The following is a 19,685-nucleotide window of genomic DNA, read 5'->3' as shown; positions in this document are numbered from 1 at the left end:
TGTGAGGGACGTTCTTCCCACCGGCGACCAATGTGAGGGACGTTCTTCCCACCGGCGACCAATGTGAGGGACGTTCTTCCCACCGGCGACCAATGTGAGGGACGTTCTTCCCACCGGCGACCAATGTGAGGGACGTTCTTCCCACCGGCGACCAATGTGAGGGACGTTCTTCCCACCGGCGACCAATGTGAGGGACGTTCTTCCCACCGGCGACCAATGTGAGGGACGTTCTTCCCACCGGCGACCAATGTGAGGGACGTTCTTCCCACCGGCGACCAATGTGAGGGACGTTCTTCCCACCGGCGACCAATGTGAGGGACGTTCTTCCCACCGGCGACCAATGTGAGGGACGTTCTTGCCACTGACCGCCAATGTAAGGGACATTCTTGCCACTGACCGCCAATGTAAGGAGCATTCTTCCCACTGACCACCAATGTAAGGAGCATTCTTCCCAATGACCACCAATGTAAGGGACATTCTTCCCACGGACGGCCAATGTAAGGGACGTTCTTCCCACTGACGGCCAATGTAAGGGACGTTCTTCCCACCGGCGACCAATGTGAGGGACGTTCTTCCCACCGGCGGCCAATGTGAGGGACGTTCTTCCCACCGGCGGCCAATGTGAGGGACGTTCTTCCCACCGGCGGCCAATGTGAGGGACGTTCTTCCCACCGGCGGCCAATGTGAGGGACGTTCTTCCCACCGGCGGCCAATGTGAGGGACGTTCTTCCCACCGGCGGCCAATGTGAGGGACGTTCTTCCCACCGGCGGCCAATGTGAGGGACGTTCTTCCCACCGGCGGCCAATGTGAGGGACGTTCTTCCCACCGGCGGCCAATGTGAGGGACGTTCTTCCCACCGGCGGCCAATGTGAGGGACGTTCTTCCCACCGGCGGCCAATGTGAGGGACGTTCTTCCCACCGGCGGCCAATGTGAGGGACGTTCTTCCCACCGGCGGCCAATGTGAGGGACGTTCTTCCCACCGGCGGCCAATGTGAGGGACGTTCTTCCCACCGGCGGCCAATGTGAGGGACGTTCTTCCCACCGGCGGCCAATGTGAGGGACGTTCTTCCCACCGGCGGCCAATGTGAGGGACGTTCTTCCCACCGGCGGCCAATGTGAGGGACGTTCTTCCCACCGGCGGCCAATGTGAGGGACGTTCTTCCCACCGGCGGCCAATGTGAGGGACGTTCTTCCCACCGGCGGCCAATGTGAGGGACGTTCTTCCCACCGGCGGCCAATGTGAGGGACGTTCTTCCCACCGGCGGCCAATGTGAGGGACGTTCTTCCCACCGGCGGCCAATGTGAGGGACGTTCTTCCCACCGGCGGCCAATGTGAGGGACGTTCTTCCCACCGGCGGCCAATGTGAGGGACGTTCTTCCCACCGGCGGCCAATGTGAGGGACGTTCTTCCCACCGGCGGCCAATGTGAGGGACGTTCTTCCCACCGGCGGCCAATGTGAGGGACGTTCTTCCCACCGGCGGCCAATGTGAGGGACGTTCTTCCCACCGGCGGCCAATGTGAGGGACGTTCTTCCCACCGGCGGCCAATGTGAGGGACGTTCGTCCCACCGGCGGCCAATGTGAGGGACGTTCGTCCCACCGGCGGCCAATGTGAGGGACGTTCGTCCCACCGGCGGCCAATGTGAGGGACGTTCGTCCCACCGGCGGCCAATGTGAGGGACGTTCGTCCCACCGGCGGCCAATGTGAGGGACGTTCGTCCCACCGGCGGCCAATGTGAGGGACGTTCGTCCCACCGGCGGCCAATGTGAGGGACGTTCGTCCCACCGGCGGCCAATGTGAGGGACGTTCGTCCCACCGGCGGCCAATGTGAGGGACGTTCGTCCCACCGGCGGCCAATGTGAGGGACGTTCGTCCCACCGGCGGCCAATGTGAGGGACGTTCTTCCCACCGGCGGCCAATGTGAGGGACGTTCTTCCCACCGGCGGCCAATGTGAGGGACGTTCTTCCCACCGGCGACCAATGTGAGGGACGTTCTTCCCACCGGCGGCCAATGTGAGGGACGTTCTTCCCACCGGCGGCCAATGTGAGGGGAATATTACAATTTTACTCTCCCATTATTTTCTTATTTGTAGTATTGTATTATATCACATAGAGCTGTCCTGGGTGTGATATTCTGTGTACATCTCATTCCTTATCCTTGTATATATTGCTATGTCTCCTCTTACTGGTCATGTAATGCATGGTGATCTGGGGATCCGATAATTATTAGTGAGGATTTCCTGAGACCTGAAGCTTATTTCAGAAGGTTGAATTGGGCTGGTTTAGGACAAAGCTCCTTGGTATTGCCGGTGCTGATGTCTGCCTCGTTTGAAGTGCAGCTGTGATTTAACGGACGCTTCCAACTTACCATTACAGGTTGATTAAGGAGGCCGGGAAACAGGACCCAGAACTGGCTTACATTAGCAGTAACTTCATAACTGGCCACGGCATCGGAAAGAACCAGCCACGTAACAAACAGATGGAAGTGGAGTTCAGAAAGCAAGAAGAGGTAATGGAAGTGACTCCATATTGGAAAACGAGCCCTTTCCTCTTGTTTAATGGGTTCGCTTGCAGACCCTGTCCTCAGTCTGCTCTGTGTCAGCGCCCTGCACCCTGGACTCCCTCCAGCAGAGGCCATAATTATCTGGCATTAGAGACGCACAGATATCGCTTGTTATACTCTCACAGGTTGTTTCTGCATTACGTGCTCCTTATTGGCGCTGACAGTTAAATAACCTAATTTGTTGCGTTGAGGTATGTCGAGTCAGATATGCATTGGCGTTCCCTCGCCCTTCTGCTGCCACTCCACCTGCACATTCCTCAGTATGCGAACTTTCTTCATTTTATTGTGATTTCACTTTTTTATGTAGTTTAGTATTTATTTTATTTATTACAAGTACTTTTATAGCGCCGTCAATTTACACAGCGCTTCACATATACAAGCGGGTAAAATAGGTATTGAACACGTCATCATTATTCTGGTTAAATATACACTATATTACCAAAAGTTCTAAAAACAGAGTTGCCCTTGTGGGACTTTGAATGAGGTGGACTCAATAGTCAATTATAATCAATAAAATGTGAATTTGTTATGTAAAAACAACATACAAATTATAAAATGCAAAAGCCAATACACTAATACAGACATCAATGATATACATGATGGTAAAATTACAGTATCAGTGTTGCATATGGATATGGAGCATCTTATTTGTTGAACTCGACGCATTTTGTGAGTCATATTTGCCCACTCATCAGGGGTAGATGCGCATGAGCCTGTCTAAAAGATATATAAATTATAGTTGCAGGCCAGTCAAGTTCCTCCACCCCAAACCCGCTTATTCATGTTTTTATGGACCTTGCTTTGTGCACTGGTGCGCAGTCATGTTGGAACAGGAAGGGGACATCCCCAAACTCTTCCCATAAAGTTGGGAGCATGAAACTGTCCAAAATGTCTTGGTATGCTGACGCCTTAATTGCTCCCTTCACTGGAACTAAGGGGCCAACCCCTTAAAACAGCCCCAAATCATAACCCCCCTCTTCCGTATGATTTGGACCAGTGCACAAAGCAAAGTCCATAAAGACATGGATGAATGAGTTTGGGGGTGGAGGAATTTGACTGGCCTGCACAGAGTCCTGACCTCAATCCGATCTAACACCTTCGGGACGAATTGGAGCAGAGCCAGGCCGCCTCGTCCAACATCAGTGCCTGACCTCACAAATTAACTTCTGGAAGAATGGTGAAACGTTGCCATAGACACTCCTAAACCTTGTGGACGGCCTTCCCAGAAGAGTTGAAGCTGTTATAGCTGCAAAGGACGGAGCCAACTTAGTATTTAACCCTACGGACTAAGACTGGGACGTCATTAAAGTTCGTGTGTGTAAAGGCAGGCGTCCCAATACTTTTAATAATATAGTGTATTTTTAAAGGTGCTATTGACATAATTTTTTAACCACATATCGGTAACAACCCATGAAATCCTTACATACAAAGACACCAAAACAAATCTGTTCAAAAATGAAGTTGTAATCTAAAATGGAATGACAAATGGAAAAGTATTAAACACAGGAAGAAAGGGAGGTGCAAAAAGGCATTGAAAGCCAAGACCCCTAACTGAAATCGATCAGTATTTAGAAAGCTATCCTAACCCTATAAAAAGGTGTCACAAAAACATTTTATGATGGGTAAAAGCGAAGAGCTCTGTAAGACCTTCGCAATCCTATTGTTGCAAAACATACTGATGGCATTGGTTACAGAAGGATTTCTAAACTTCTGAATGTTCCAGTGAGCACTGTTGGGGCCATTATCCGGAAGTGGAAAGAACATCATTTCACAATAAATTGGTCACGACCAGGTGCTGCTCACAAGATTTCTGACAGAAGAGTGAAAATAATTACCAGAAGAGTTGTCCAAGAGCCAAGGACTACTAGTGGAGAGCTTCATAAAGACCTGGAATTAGCAGATGCAATGGTTTCAAAGAAAACAATATAATTTGCTCACCCGCCATGGCCTGTGCGCACACTCACCAGGCAAGACTCAATTACTAAAGAAAAAGCATGTTTAATCTAGTTTAAAGTTGGTGCACAACATTAAGACAAGCCTGTGAAATACTGGGAGAATAGTCTGGTAACATGAGACCAAAATGGAACTCTCTGGATGTGTCATAATACACACTAGGGATCAACCGATTATCGGCAAAGCCGATTATTGGAGGGCCGATATTCACTTTTGCCGATATATCTGTATCGACCCCCCGGAACTGGCCGATATTACCGATATTCCAAATATTGCTCATGTAAGGGTAAAATTATGTCACATAGCATAATTCCTCCAATATATTCAAATGTTATTGAATAAACATACACGCTTGAAATGCCACTCACATATGTACAAAATATATAAGCAATTCCACATTAGCAGATCTGCTGGCAGGTCGATATCTCTCACCCACTTTCCGTAAGTGACACCCGGATGATACCGCTCCGTCCGGCATACGATCTCAGAGGTCACGTGGTCACGCCCCGGCATAAGATCTCGGAGTTACACGTGGTCTCCGATATTGTATGCCGGACGGAGCGGTATCACCCGGGTGTCATGGCAAGTAGGTGAGAGACTGAGCGTGTGAGAGACAGAGCGGTATCGGGTGGGTGGGAGATGGAGTGGTGTCACCCGGTGTCACTTAAAGCAAGTGGGTCAGAGACAGAGCGGTATCAGGTGGATGAGAGACAGAGCGGTATCAGGTGGGTGAGAGACGGAGCGGTATCAGGTGGGTGAGAGACGGAGCGGTATCAGGTGGGTGAGAGACAGAGCGGTATCAGGTGGGTGAGAGATGGAGCGGTATCAGGTGGATGAGAGACGGAGCGGTATCAGGTGGGTGAGAGACGGAGCGGTATCAGGTGGGTGAGAGATGGAGCGGTATCAGGTGGGTGAGAGATGGAACGGTATCACCCGGTGTCACTTAAAGCAAGTGGGTGAGAGACAGAGCGGTATCAGGTGGGTGAGACAGAGCGGTATCAGGTGGGTGAGACAGAGTGGTATCAGGTGGGTGGGAGATGGAGCGGTATCAGGTGGGTGGGAGACTGACCGGGTGAGACAGAGCGGTATCGGGTGGGTGAGAGACGGAGCGCTCAGTGATGGAGCGGTATCGGGTGGGTGAGAGACTGGCCGGGTGAGAGATGGAGCGGTATTGGATGGGTGGGAGACAGAGCGGTATTGGATGGGTGGGAGACGGGAGTGGTATCGGGTGGGTGAGAGACGGAGCGGGGGAGTGACGGAGCGGTATCGGGTGGGTGAGACTGACGGGGTGAGAGACAGAGCGGTATCGGGTGGGTGGGAGATGGAGCGGTATTGGATGGGTGGGAGATGGAGCGAGTGAGAGACGGAGCGATATCGGTTGGGTGAGAAACTGAGCGGTATTGAGTGGATGCCGGATGGAGTGGTATCACCAGGTTTCACTTACGGCAAATGGGTGAGAGATTCCAATCTGCCAGCAGATCTGCTAATGGGGAATTGCTTATATCTTTTGTACATATGTGAGTGGCATTTCAAGTGTGTAGGTTTATTCAATAGCATAATTCTGTTTACAAATGTTATGTGACATAATTTTACCCTTACATGAGCATCACCACCTAATGGTTGGAGGAGGAGAAGACTAGTTTCGGACCCTGACATAGAATGTACAAAATATCGGCTGATACCGTTACGTTGTGACCAATATATCGATATCGGCCCTGAAAAAACCATATCAGTCTATCCCTAATACACACCATGTTTGGAGGTCACATGGCACATCACCCCAAAAACACCCCCATACCCACAGTGCAGTTTGGAAGTGGGAACATCCTGGGCGGGGCTGTTCAGCATACGGTAATGGCAAACCTCGTGCCATTGAAGGGAGGATGAACGGTGATGATAAACTGCTGCCATCTACGAGGATGATGAAGATGAAACGAGGGAGGACATTTCAGCAATACAATGATTCCAAACACAAATCCAAGGAAACTCATTTCTGGTTTCAAAGAAAGAGAAAATAAAGCTGCTAGAATGGCCCAGCCAATCACCGGACTTGAATCCAATAGAAAATCTATGGAAAGAACTAAAGATCAGAGTTCATAGAGGCCCATGGAACCTTCAAGGTTGGAAGACTGTGTGGAAGAATGGGCTAAAATCACACCCGAGCAACGCATGTGACTCGTTTCTCCATACAGGAGCCTGCTTCTTGAAGCTATCATTCCCAACAAAGGATTTTGTGCCAAGTATTAAATACATTTGAGTTAGATTGTTGAAAACTTTTTCCCTTTCTCATTCCATTTTATTACACACAACTTAATTTCTGAACTTTTTTGTTGTCTTCGTATGTATGGATTGCATGGGTTGTTACCGACGGGGAAATTTCATGTCAGTAGTACCTTTAGAAACATGGAAGGAAAAAGAAGAGGATGACCGAAAACAAGATGGATAGAAAGCATCATCGAAACATTGAACATGAAGTTAAGCAAGCTCCGGGAGGCAGTGGAGGACAGAAAAGCGTGGTGCGCTATGGTCCATGACGTCACGTAGAGTCGGGCACGACAACCAGCGCCTTTAGAAATATATTTACCTAGAAAAATGGTGACATGTTCAATACTTATTTTACCCGCTATCTACGGTACGTTCACAACAGTCCCTGCATTCATGGAGCTTACAATCTAAGGTCCCTAACTCCCATTCATACATACACATACTTGAGACATTTTTAGATGGAAGCCAATCAACCTCCGAGCATGTCTTCGGGGTGTGGGAGGAAACCGTAGACCCCAGAGGTAACCCATGTGGGCACAGGGAGAATATTCAAACTCCATGTAGATAGTGCTGTGGTTGGGATTCAAACCAGCAACCCCAGTGCTGCCAGGCTGAAGTGCTAACCTCCTAGCCACTGTGCTGCCCCAATCTCTCTGCCATTCCAAAACGACTGTTGGATCCAAGATCTTCCTGCCATGGCCGTATCCAAGGCTGTTCTGAAATGTTTGTGTTGAAGACCACACTCTGCCCCAGGCCCCCCAGGCCCCCCTCTCCCTGGTTGCGGGACTCGGCCACCCCAGGCCCCCCTCTCCCTGGTCGCCGGACTCGGCCACCCCAGGCCCCCCCTCTCCCTGGTCGCCGGACTCGGCCACCCCAGGCCCCCCCTCTCCCTGGTCGCCGGACTCGGCCACCCCAGGCCCCCCTCTCCCTGGTCGCCGGACTCGGCCACCCCAGGCCCCCCTCTCTCCTTGGTCGCGGGCCCCCCCCCTCTCCCTGGTCGCGGGACTTGGCCCCGGGGCCCCCCTCTCCCTGGTTGCGGGACTCGGCCTCTCCCTGGTCGCGGGATTCGGCCCCGGGGCCCCCCCTCTCCCTGGTCGCCGGACTCGGCCACCCCAGGCCCCCCTCTCCCTGGTCGCCGGACTCGGCCACCCCAGGCCCCCCTCTCTCCTTGGTCGCGGGCCCCCCCCCCCTCTCCCTGGTCGCGGGACTTGGCCCCGGGGCCCCCCTCTCCCTGGTTGCGGGACTCGGCCTCTCCCTGGTCGCGGGATTCGGCCCCGGGGCCCCCCCTCTCCCAGGTCGCGGGACTCGGCCCCGGGGCCCCCCCTCTCCCTGGTCGCGGGACTCGGGCCCCCCTCCTCTCCCTGGTCGCAGGCCCCGGCCCCCTCCCCCCCTCTCTGGTCGCGGGACTCGGGCCCCGGGCCCCCACTCTCCCTGGTCGCGGGACTCGGGCCCCGGGCCCCCACTCTCCCTGGTCGCGGGACTCGGGCCACGGACCCCCACTCTCCCTGGTCGCGGGACTCGGGCCACGGGCCCCCACTCTCCCTGGTCGCGGGAGTTAGATTGGATGCTGATGCCTGCATTTTTTTTTCTTAATGCAAGGAATGCGTTCAAGTGGAGCTCCAAGCTCCTTCAGACAAAAAACAAAGCGGCTACAAATACTGTAGCTGCTGACTTTTAATATTAGAACACTTACCTGTCCAGGGATCTAGTGGTGTCTTCACCAGAGCCGGCTTCACAACTGGTTCCTTACTGCGCATACGCGAAGCATGCTGCGCTTTTTTAATGGCCCGGCGGTGGGGGAAGGAGAAGGGGGGCACAATCCAAAAATGGAGATTAAAGGGAACCTGTGAATAGAAGAAAAAATTATTCTGAATTTCTATCTTTTTGTTCAGGTTCTTCGAAAATTCAGAGCGCATGAAACCAATCTGCTGATTGCTACCAGCATCGTAGAGGAGGGGGTGGACATCCCGAAGTGCAACCTGGTGGTCCGCTTTGATTTGCCCACGGAGTACAGGTCCTATGTCCAGTCCAAGGGTCGGGCAAGAGCCCCCATCTCAAATTATATCATGTTAGCGGACACAGACAAGATAAAGGGGTTCGAGGATGATCTGAAGACCTATAAGGCCATCGAGAAGGTTTGTAGCACAGCCACCGTTCCTTATGATGATGTCATGGGTATTCTCTTCCTGCAACTTGACTTTGGATGGTGTTTTTAGATACTGCGGAACAAATGCTCCAAGTCCATGGATTGTGGGGAGGCGGAGTCAGAAGCTGTTGTAGATGACGATGAGATTATTCCTCCCTATGTGTTGCGGCAAGATGACGGCAGTCCAAGGGTGACCATTAACACCGCTATTGGCCACATTAATCGGTAAGCATAATATGGACCTCTGACAGTAACGTGGACTGCGTAATGTATAAAGAACTAGATATTGATAGAAATTATATAAAAATAAAAAAATTGATAGAAGTTTTAACATAATAAAAAAAAATCTTTTATTGCTTTCAATTTTTTGGGGGGCAGACTGAAGATTCTCTTAAAGCTCAATATCCACCGAGACACTGTATAAAGAATGTATTGGCGTTGGAAACTTTCAGATATTACTGCCTGTGTTCCATTGTAGACTGACCTCGGTTTTCATATTCATGGGTTTCTTGCAGCTACTGTGCCCGGTTACCCAGTGACCCTTTCACCCACCTCGCTCCGAAGTGTAAAACCCGAGAAAGTTACGAAGGTCTCTATCGGTCTACTCTCTACCTGCCGATAAACTCCCCTTTAAGAGCCCCCATTGTTGTAAGTACCTGGTAAGAATATACTGTCATGCGCACAGATACTGTTATTTGTGAACTTTTAGTGATTTTTTTTCTAACTTGCAGCAAAAGTCAAACCTTAACCACTTAAGTCCCGGAGGATTTGGCTGCTCAAAGACCAGGCTCTATTTTGCGATTCTGCACTGTGTGACTTTAATGGACAATTGCGCGGTCATGCGGCGCTGTACCCAAACAAAATTTGATGTCCTTTTTTTTTCCCCACAAACAGAGCTTTCTTTTGGTGGTATTGGATCACCTGTGCGATTTTTTTTTTTTTTTTTTTTTTTTTTTTTTTTTTTTTTTTTTTTTTTTTTTTTGTGTTCTAAACAAAAAAAGAGCGACAATTTAAAAAAAATAACAATAGTTTTTTTATATGAAATTCTCAAAAAAAAAAAAATGTAAACAATTTTTTAACATTTTAGGCCGATTTTGTTTTCTGCTACATATGTTTGGTAAAAAAAAATGCAATAAGCGTATTTTGATTGGTTTGCACAAAAGTTATTGCGTTTGCTAACTACGGGAAAGATTTGTCATTTTTATTGTTGTTTTTTTTTTTTTTTTTTTTTGCGGGACTGCGACATTGCGGCGAACAGATCGGACCCCTGACTGACATTTTTGACACTTTTGGGGTTACCAGTGACATTACTACAGTAATCAGTGCTATAAATATGCACTGTCACTGTAAAAATGACACTGGCAGGGAAGGGGTTAACTTTATTGGTGATCAGTGGGTTAAATGTATCCCTAGGGGCGTGATTCTAACTGTGGGGGGGCGTGCCTTGTGATATAACCACAGAGACATACAATCCTACATAGCAGGATCATATGATCTCTGCTGTTACACCAGGGAGAATGACAGACGGCTTTGTTTACATCAGCCGTCTGCCTTTCTCCCTCTCCAGCGGGAGATCGTGAGTGGACATCGGAGCCGCCAGTCACTCGCACGGAATCTCAGTGAACGAGCGGGGGTGGGAGCGTGCCTCCGGCTGCCCGCGCTGGCCCCCCACAGGCGGCTGAGCGAGTGACGTACCCCTACGTCACTTTGCCCAGCAGCAGCTGCCTGCCGCAGTATATCTGCGGTGGGCAGTCGTTATGTGGTTAAAGTGGAACTTGTGTCAGAAAATGTAAGTCCTGCTAGATGATTTCAGGCTGGATCCTATGCAGGTACAGTGAGGGGAAAAAAGTATTTGACCCCCCCTGCTGATTTAGTACGTTTTGCCCACTGACAAACGATCAGTCTATAATTTTAATGGTCGGTTTATTTTACCAGTGAGAGACAGAACAACAAAAATATCCAGAAAAACGCTAAAAAGTTGTAAATTGAGTTGCATTTTAATGAGTGAAATAAGTATTTGACCCCCTTCGCAAAACATGACTTAGTAGTTGGTGGAGAAACCCTTGTTGGCAATCAGAGGTCAGACGTTTCTTGTAGTTGGCCACCACGTTTGCACACATCTCAGGAGGGATTTTGTCCCACTCCTCTTTGCAGATCCTCTCCAAGTCATTAGGGTTTTGAGGCTGATGTTTGGTAACTTGAACCTTCAGCTCCCTCCACATATTTTCTATGGGATTAAGGTCTGGAGACTGGTTAGGCCACTCCAGGACCTTAATGTGCTTCTTCTTGAGCCACTCCTTTGTTGCCTTGGGTCATTGTTATGCTGGAATACCCATCCACTACCCATTTTTAATGCCCTGGCTGAGGGGAGGAGGTTGTCACCCAAGATTTGATTGTACATCCCTTTGATGTGGTGAAGTTGTCCTGTCCTCTTAGCAGAAAAACACCACCAAAGCATAATGTTTCCACCTCCATGTATGACTGTGGGGATGGTGTTCTTGGGGTCATAGGCAGCATTCCTCCTCCTGCAAACACTGCGTGTCGAGTTGATGCCAAAGAGCTAAATTTTTGGTCTCCCCTGACCACAACACTTTCACCCAGTTCTTCTCTAAATCATTCAGATGTTCATTAGCAAACTTCAGATGGGCTGTACATGGGCTTTCTTAAACAGGGGGACGTTGTGGGTGCTGCAGGATTTCAGTCCTTCACAGCGTAGTGTGTTACCAATTGTTTTCTTGGTGACTATGGTCCCAGCTGCCTTGAGATCATTGGCAAGATTCTCCCGTGTAGTTCTGGGCTGATTCCTCACTGTTCTCATGATCATTGAAACTCCACGAGGCGAGACCTTGCGTGGAGCCCCAGACCGAGGGAGATTGACAGTTATTTTATTTCTTCCATTTGCGAATAATCGCATCAACTGTTGTCACCCTCTCACCAAGCTGCTGGGGATGGTCTTGTAGTCCATTCCAGCCTTTTGTAGGTCTACAATCTTGTCCCTGACATGCTTGGACAGCTCTTTGGTCTTGGCCATGGTGGAGAGATTGGAATCTGATTGATTGCTTGTGTGGAGAGGTGTCTTTTATACTGGTAACAAGCTGAGATTAGGAGCATTCCCTGTAAGAGTCCTCCTAATCTTAGCTTGTTATCTGTATAGAAGACAACCTGGGAGCCAGAAATCTTGCTGACTGATGGGGGATCAAATACTTATTTCACTCATTAAAAATGCAAATCAGTTTATAACTTTTTTTGAAACGAGTGTTTGTTTGTTTTTTTGGTCTCCCACTGTTAAAAAAAAAAAAAAACTACTATTAAAATTATACACTGATTATTTCTTTGTCAGTGGGCAAATGTAAAAAATCAACAGGGGAACAAATATTTTTTTCCCTTCACTGTATAGCTATGTGAAGCATTAAAAATAAGTGCCTAATACTGTTCTAAGTGTCTCTAAAGCCTCAAGGTTGTGTTTTTTTTTTTTTTTTTTTTTCTCATCCATATTCTTCTTTGATTTGCCAAGGAAGGGATGTTGTCTGCAGTGACAGTTGATCACATGTCCTGTATCACCAGCCATGTATCATTGTGTGTCGTTGTTGCAGGGTCCTCCCATGAACTGTGCAAGGCTTGCTGAGCGAGCGGTGGCGCTGATATGCTGTAAGAAGCTGCATGAAATCGGTAAGAATTTGTAATGAGACTATTGTAAAAAAGCAGGATCAGTGAATGTCTGGAAGGCCATTCTCACTGCTAGATTGTGACAACTTATTTTTACTTTTGGTGTTTTGGTTATATTGGGTGTGACGGAACCCGGACACCCCGACTGGGTATCTCCGCCATGAAGCTCTGGAAAACGAGATCGGTGAATCTGGCTATAGTTACGCCAAGAACTCGACAGTACCAGTTTTTGGAGTCAACCAGAATAAAAAACTGTTTCTTCAAAGACAGGCACAAAGAGATATACACTGTGGGACAACCCCCCCCCTCCCCTTTAGCAGCCAATCCACATACACATTAGTGATCGTTATCGTTTTTTCGTGCCGATATCGATATTTTGGCCATTGCATATCGACATTGGCCGATTATTTTCGTACATTTAAAAGTGTTTTTTTTTTTTTTTTTTTTATCACTTGACATCGTCGATCACTAATATACATCCCTTAATAGGTTGACTGAAACAATAGAACAATGGGATACAGGCACTTGACAATAACAAACCCCACCTCACTATCTAGCAAGGGTCTAGAAGACACTCGTACAATATTCTAGCAATCTTACAAGTCAAATTGTCTATCTCTATATATCTCTTGAGGGACATTGTCCAGAAATATTATTGTCCTAAGGTAAAGAGGCTCTTCACTCTTTCAACACAAACCACACATATAGAACCCAGCATAACCGGGGTAACTGGAAAGGCGGAGTCCGGTGTGGTTGTACACCAAGTCTGATTGGTGCGACCTGACTGGGGTTCTTGGTCACCCTGTGCCCCTAATAGACACAGGGTGACTTGCACATAAGAGGGTCCGGGGAAGCTGGACAAGGACTTTCCTGACTTCTCAAGTAATCTGGGTTCCATGAGCCCCCCACCCAAAGTGACTCCTGTCTCACTGGGGAAGGAATAAAGGACTGATGCACTTTAAAACTAAGTGCATTTCTTCCTTTTTGGCCCTTTCATCTTATCTATATACCTACCCTCCACTCCCCCCTTCCAAGGAAATGTGTTGGGAAAAGTTGATGCAAAAAAGTATATAAAAATGATCTTGATTTTAAAATGAATAGATCTATATGCTACAATGGCATCAAAAGATAATCATAGTAATACAAAAGTTGGACAAATATTAAAAATACAAACAGACGGTTCAAAGAATCCCTTGCTATAGAACACAACATATGGATTCCAAAACTAAGATAGATGGAAGTGTATTTAATATGAGGCTGTTATGTACACTAAGTATTGATATGTAATCAATGTCCATTTTCTTGGTCTTTAAGGTGTCTTTGGCCCTGAGGAAGCCTTGGTGCGAAACGCGTTGGCTTGTTGGGGACCTATAGACTGAGCTCAAGATAGACCACTGTTACCTATTTGGTATACTGTATTAGCGTCCCACAGGGAGCGTGTTCTTACATTTGTTTTATATACATCCACATGGAGGAAGGCGAAAAAACCAGAGGAAGGTGAAAAAACCCCAGACAAGCATGAATATAGATGCTCCATAAACTTCACAAAGTATAGACAGGCTGTTTGTTTATATTCAGAGGTGTAAGTCTTCACTGATCTTGCTTCAACAGCCTGTTAGTGCCCCATAGACTTCTATTAGGCTGCATCCCAAAGCCAGGGGCAATTGGGAGTGGTCTCCTAGAAGTTCATGGGGCCTAAAGCACAGGTCAACCATGACAGATGACTTGCACTATTGGAAACAAACAGCATAACGCGACTGTCTGATTTATGCCCGGTTCACACCTATGCAGGTTTAGTTTGCATATTTCAGGTGCATTTTTGAATTTTTTCAATACACATTTTTGATCCATTGAAGTCTATGTAACCAAAAACCAGAGAGTCCCTGGCCCTTTCCATAAAATGCACAGATGTGAACGTGACCCATAGGAAAACTGTAGCGTGTTTCTGCAAAACTGAAAACGTACACAAAAATGAAAACGGGTGTGAACTAAGCCTAAATTATGCATCTGTGGAGGGGGAAGGCGAGTTAGGTTAGGTAGGGGGGAGAGTAGCAAAAAGGAGAAGTGCACTTTGTTTTGAAGTGCTCATTGTTCCCCTTGCTGGAGGCTCTGATGTGGGGAAGCAAAGCCCTGCCCTCTACCAAGATGGCCGCCTCCACACACAGTGCAGAACAAGGCATATGGGGAAGCAAAGCACTGCCCTCTACCAAGATGGCCGTCTCCACGCACAGACACAGTGCAGAACAAGGCATATGGGAAAGCAAAGCACTGCCCTCTACCAAGATGGCCGCCTCCACACACACACACACACACACACACACACACACACACACTGCAGAACAAGGCATATGGGGAAGCAAAGCCCTGCCCTCTACCAAGATGGCCGCCTCCACACACACACACAGTGCAGAACAAGGCATATGGGGAAGCAAAGCACTGCCCTCTACCAAGATGGCCACCTCCACACACAGACACACAGTGCAGAACAAGGCATATGGGGAAGCAAAGCACTGCCCTCTACCAAGATGGGGGCCTACACACACACACACAGTGCAGAACAAGGCATATGGGGAAGCAAAGCCCTGCCCTCTACCAAGATTGGGGCCTACACACACACACACACACACACACACACACACACACACACTACAGAACAAGGCATATGGGGAAGCAAAGCCCTGCCCTCTACCAAGATTGGGGCCTACACACACACACACACACACACACACACACAGTACAGAACAAGGCATATGGGGAAGCAAAGCCCTGCCCTCTACCAAGATGGCCGCCTCCACACACAGTGCAGGACAAGGCATATGGGGAAGCAAAGCACTCTGCCCTCTACCAAGATGGCCGCCTCCACACACAGTGCAGAACAAGGCATATGGGGAAGCAAAGCACTGCCCTCTACCAAGATGGCCGCCTCCACACACAGACACAGTGCAGAACAAGGCATGGGTATCCCCTGCCTGCCATTTTTGGGTGCAACTTTCACAGATTAATTCTGATGTAATGCTCATCAGTACTTTTTCTGATGGGTCATTCATAAAGAATCCCAACCTTTTCTTCCTCTCAGGTGAACTGGATGACCATTTGATGCCGGTTGGCAAGGAAACCGTTAAATATGAGGAGGAGCTGGACCTACACGACGAGGAGGAAACCAGCGTCCCAGGCCGGCCCGGCTCCACCAAGAGGAGACAGTGCTATCCTAAAGCTGTAAGGAATCCCTATCATTTCCTGCCGGGGGAGGATTTTTTTTTTTTTTTTTAAATAGTGGTGAGGGGTTAGAGACCTTGTTTTCGTCCTGGTGAGAGCTGTCCAAGAAGAGATTTTCCCTAGTTTGGAAATTATCATTTATAAGCAAAACTATGGTTATACAAGATTTATATAGTGCCAACCTATTTCCTCTCACTTCCTGTTGTGCGCACAGGAAGTGAAGGGAAATCTCCCCAGTGGTAGAGAAAATTTGTCTGGTTTGTAGGCAGTTCTCTGGTTGCACATTCCTATTTGAGGAAACTCCTATTACGTTTTTTTTATTGGTCTTTTATTTTTATGAATGTATGTAGATGGGAATCCTTTATCAACCAACCTTTCCCCAGTCATCCTCCAGGACGGTCACATGAGAGAGTTGGGCTCCATCTCCTGCAGGACGGTCACATGAGAGATGGGCTCCACCTCCTGCAGGGGGAGGAAGTTGTCAAGTACGCAGAAGTGACTTCAAGATGGCGCCCCCACAGGAAGTGGATAGATGGCCATCTGTAGTTTGAGCAACATGGCCGCAAATAGCGATGGCCATTCCAGCAGACCAGGCAGGGGCATGACAGAGGCATTTGCAGTTTCAGAGGTCATATTAAAGCGACCATTCAGGACCCAGAAAACAAAAAGCTCTGAAGAGGAGCTTTCCATTCAATAAGCAGCAAAGCGTTCTCACGAAATGCCAAAGACGAGACGCATCCTTGGCCAAGGTGTTGAAAAAAAATCAGATCTTTCGTTTAAAACATGGGTCAGCTAACGGACCTGATAAACATTCATAATGGCAGAAAAAGCCACTCCGGTGCAGGTCGGATCCGCCGTCCAAATACTTAACAATCAAAAGGAAAGTTGACCGAACTCAGGGATATGATGAAATGGAAGTGCTTTTATTCCCCATAAAAGATGAATACATACAGTGCATCACAGGAACATGGGACAGGTTAACGCGTTTCACGATTCAGTAGATCGCTTACTCATAACCACATGGTCTGGAAAAAGTATGCAGCAAACACGATACCCGAAAACAGACTTGCAAGATGTGGGCACGGTGCTGGACTTCTCAAAGGAGCAGAAGCCAGCTCAGCGGTAAGCACGTCCCAAGTGCACCCTGCGGCACTTTCAGTTTTCTGGATACACAGCTTAGCGAGAATGTTCTAGTCAAGCAGTTCAAGTCCATTTTAACCACTTGCCGACCGCCGCAAGTACATATACTGCGGCGGTCAGCCCCGTGCAGGCAAAATGACGTATGGGTACGTCACTAGCCTGTGAGCCAATAGGGGGTGAGCGCGCGCCGCCGTAGGCGCACTCCCTCCCCCGCTCGTTCACGGACAGCCCCGCGCATGTGCCCGGCGGACCCAATGTCCGCCGGTCACTCGCGATCGTCAGTTACAGAGGGAGTGACCGACTAATGTAAACAAAGCCGCCTGTCATTCTCCCCTGTGGAAGTGCAGAGATCATACGGTCCTATGTAGGATCGTATATCTCTGTAGTTACACACACAGCCACATCCCTGTACAGTTAGAAACACACCCCTAGGGACACATTTAACCCCTGCATCTCCAATAAAGTTAACCCCTTCCCTGCCAGTGTCATTTTTACAGTAACAGTGCATATGTATAGCACTAATTACTGCAGTAATGTCACTGGTAACCCCAAAAGTGTCAAAAATGTCAATCAAGGGTCCGATCTGTCCGCTGCAATGTCTTAGTCCCGCAAAAAAAAAAAAAACGCAGATTGCTGCCATTACTCGTTAAAAAAAAAAGAGAAAAATCTTTCCCTTAGTTAATAAACGCAATAACTTTTGCGCAAAGCAAGACGCTTTTTTTTTTTTTGTTCATAGCGCATGATCAAAAAATCGCACAGGTGATCAAATACCACCAAAAGAAAGCTCTGTTTGTTGGAGAAAAAGGACGTCAAATTAGTTTAGGTACAGCGTCGCACGACCGCGCAATTGTCCGTTAAAGTCACGCAGTGACGAATCACAAAATTGGGCCTGGTCAGGAAGGGGGGAAAATCTTCCGGGGCTTAAGTGGTTAAGAACATGCGAAAGCGTTATGGTAGCCCCATGGGACCTTTCTCTAGTACTCAGGGCTCTAACTTGAGCACCTTGGGAGTCCCTCTCGAACACTTCATTGAAATACCCGACACTCAAAGTAGCCTTAATAGTTTCTATTACATCGGCTAGACGGGTTACCGAACTTCAGGCCCTCCTATGGAAAAACCTTTTTTCACCATCTTTCCAGATAAACTGGTCCGCAGAACAAACCCGTTGTTCCTCCCCAAAGTTGCCTCAGCATTCCACCGGACACATGAGGTCATCTTACCATCCTTCTGCCAAAATCCATCCAACCAAGGAGAGGAAGCGTTCGCAACTTTGGATCTTAGAAGTTGTATCCTCCGCTATCTGGACACCACTAATCTATTTAGAAAAGCTCCAAACCTTTTTTGCTTTGTTCAGGAAGGGGAAGCCAGCATCCAAAAATTCCATAAGTAGAAGACTCAGGACAGGGATAAAAACAGCTTATGCCAATCAAAACCAAGCCAGTCCGCCAAACCCGAAAGCGCACTCCACACACTCAATTGCTACTTCCTGGGCAGAGAGAGCTATGGCAAGCAAATCTGCCGAGCAGCCATCTGGTCCAGTGATACACCTTTTGTGAAGCACTACAGGATGGATTTGGTCTCCGCCCAAGATCTGACCTTTGGCCAAAAGGTCCTGCAGGCGGTAGTCCCACCCTAGGTATGAATCTTTGGGGTCTCTTGTGAGCTACCTGGAGGATGACTGGGGAAAGCTGGTTATTACCTGATAACTTCTTTTCCAGGAATCCTCAAGGACGGTAGACCCCCCCACCCTTACCAATGGAAGAAAATAAATTGCATATATCAGAACGTTTGTATTGGACAGCAAGGCAATCTTTGTACAACTGAAGGGGCAGCCTAGGGCGGCCTTTTTTTAAACTTGTGTGTTCTTGTGTTACCTACAGGGGGTGGAGCCTATGTCTCTCATGTGACCGTCCTGGAGGATTCCTGGAAAAGGAGTTATCCGGTAATAACTCTAGATTTTTTTTCTTCCTGTCCAGATCCCGGAGTGTCTTCGGAATAGCTATCCAAGGCCCGGACAGCCGTGTTACCTGTATGTGATAGGAATGGTATTAACCACGCCATTACCGGATGAACTGAACTTCAGGAGACGGAAGCTTTACCCTCCTGAAGATACCACGAGGTGCTTCGGCATCCTGACTGCAAAACCCATACCTCAGGTAAAGCTGGGTCCTTTCTCTTTGTTCTATAGCATGCAGATCAGAACCACCCGACGCGCTCCAGGGTCTCCTTTTTTAAAGGTTCCCCAGTTTAACCCTTTTGCTGCCAGGCCCTGCACTCCACTTTTAAACTCTGGTGGCCAGACCATTTTTCTATTTTTATTTTTCAATTCCAGCTTTCGGAGTTTGTTGAAGATCCCCATAACCATACATTTTCCTAAAGCATACATAAGTAGAATAAAGCCTCGTAATATCTGCTCAAAGTTTTCAGACAGACTAATGAAGCCCCACTATGTGATTTTATTTTTAACATTATTTTTTTTTTTTTTGGGAGGGGGGGAGGTGCGTGTCCCTTGTCCCTTTTTGGATAGACCTAGAGTTCTCAGCCCCTTTCTTTGCATCCTAAGCTGCACTGCAGATGAATGAATAGAAGCCTCTATACAGAGGCTTCCTATTCACAAACTGAAGCATAGTAAACCGTTCACTTTGCTTCAATTATGAATGAACACAGGAGCGATCGGTATCTAGTGCTCACTGTATTCATTTAGGAAGGGGCCTGATAAACAGAAGTTTACTA

At 48.2% G+C, this 19,685-nt stretch overlaps 1 protein-coding gene across 1 annotated transcript in view; it reads left to right on the top strand.

Annotated features, from left to right (window-relative positions):
• Window positions 1-19,685, top strand: part of DICER1 (dicer 1, ribonuclease III) — a 131,722-nt gene that overhangs the window by 69,275 nt on the left and 42,762 nt on the right. The window contains exons 11-17 of the mRNA XM_082275355.1: window positions 2,380-2,512; window positions 8,677-8,919; window positions 9,001-9,155; window positions 9,446-9,578; window positions 12,524-12,599; window positions 15,673-15,812; window positions 18,929-19,108. Of these exons, the coding sequence (XP_082131481.1) occupies window positions 2,380-2,512; window positions 8,677-8,919; window positions 9,001-9,155; window positions 9,446-9,578; window positions 12,524-12,599; window positions 15,673-15,812; window positions 18,929-19,108 (1,060 nt within the window). The remainder of the gene's footprint in view (window positions 1-2,379; window positions 2,513-8,676; window positions 8,920-9,000; window positions 9,156-9,445; window positions 9,579-12,523; window positions 12,600-15,672; window positions 15,813-18,928; window positions 19,109-19,685) is intronic.

The sequence above is a fragment of the Pelophylax lessonae genome (assembly GCF_965119305.1).
Source record: "Pelophylax lessonae genome assembly, chromosome: 13".
Taxonomy (NCBI): domain Eukaryota; kingdom Metazoa; phylum Chordata; class Amphibia; order Anura; family Ranidae; genus Pelophylax; species Pelophylax lessonae.
This window is presented reverse-complemented; position numbering and strand designations above follow the sequence as displayed.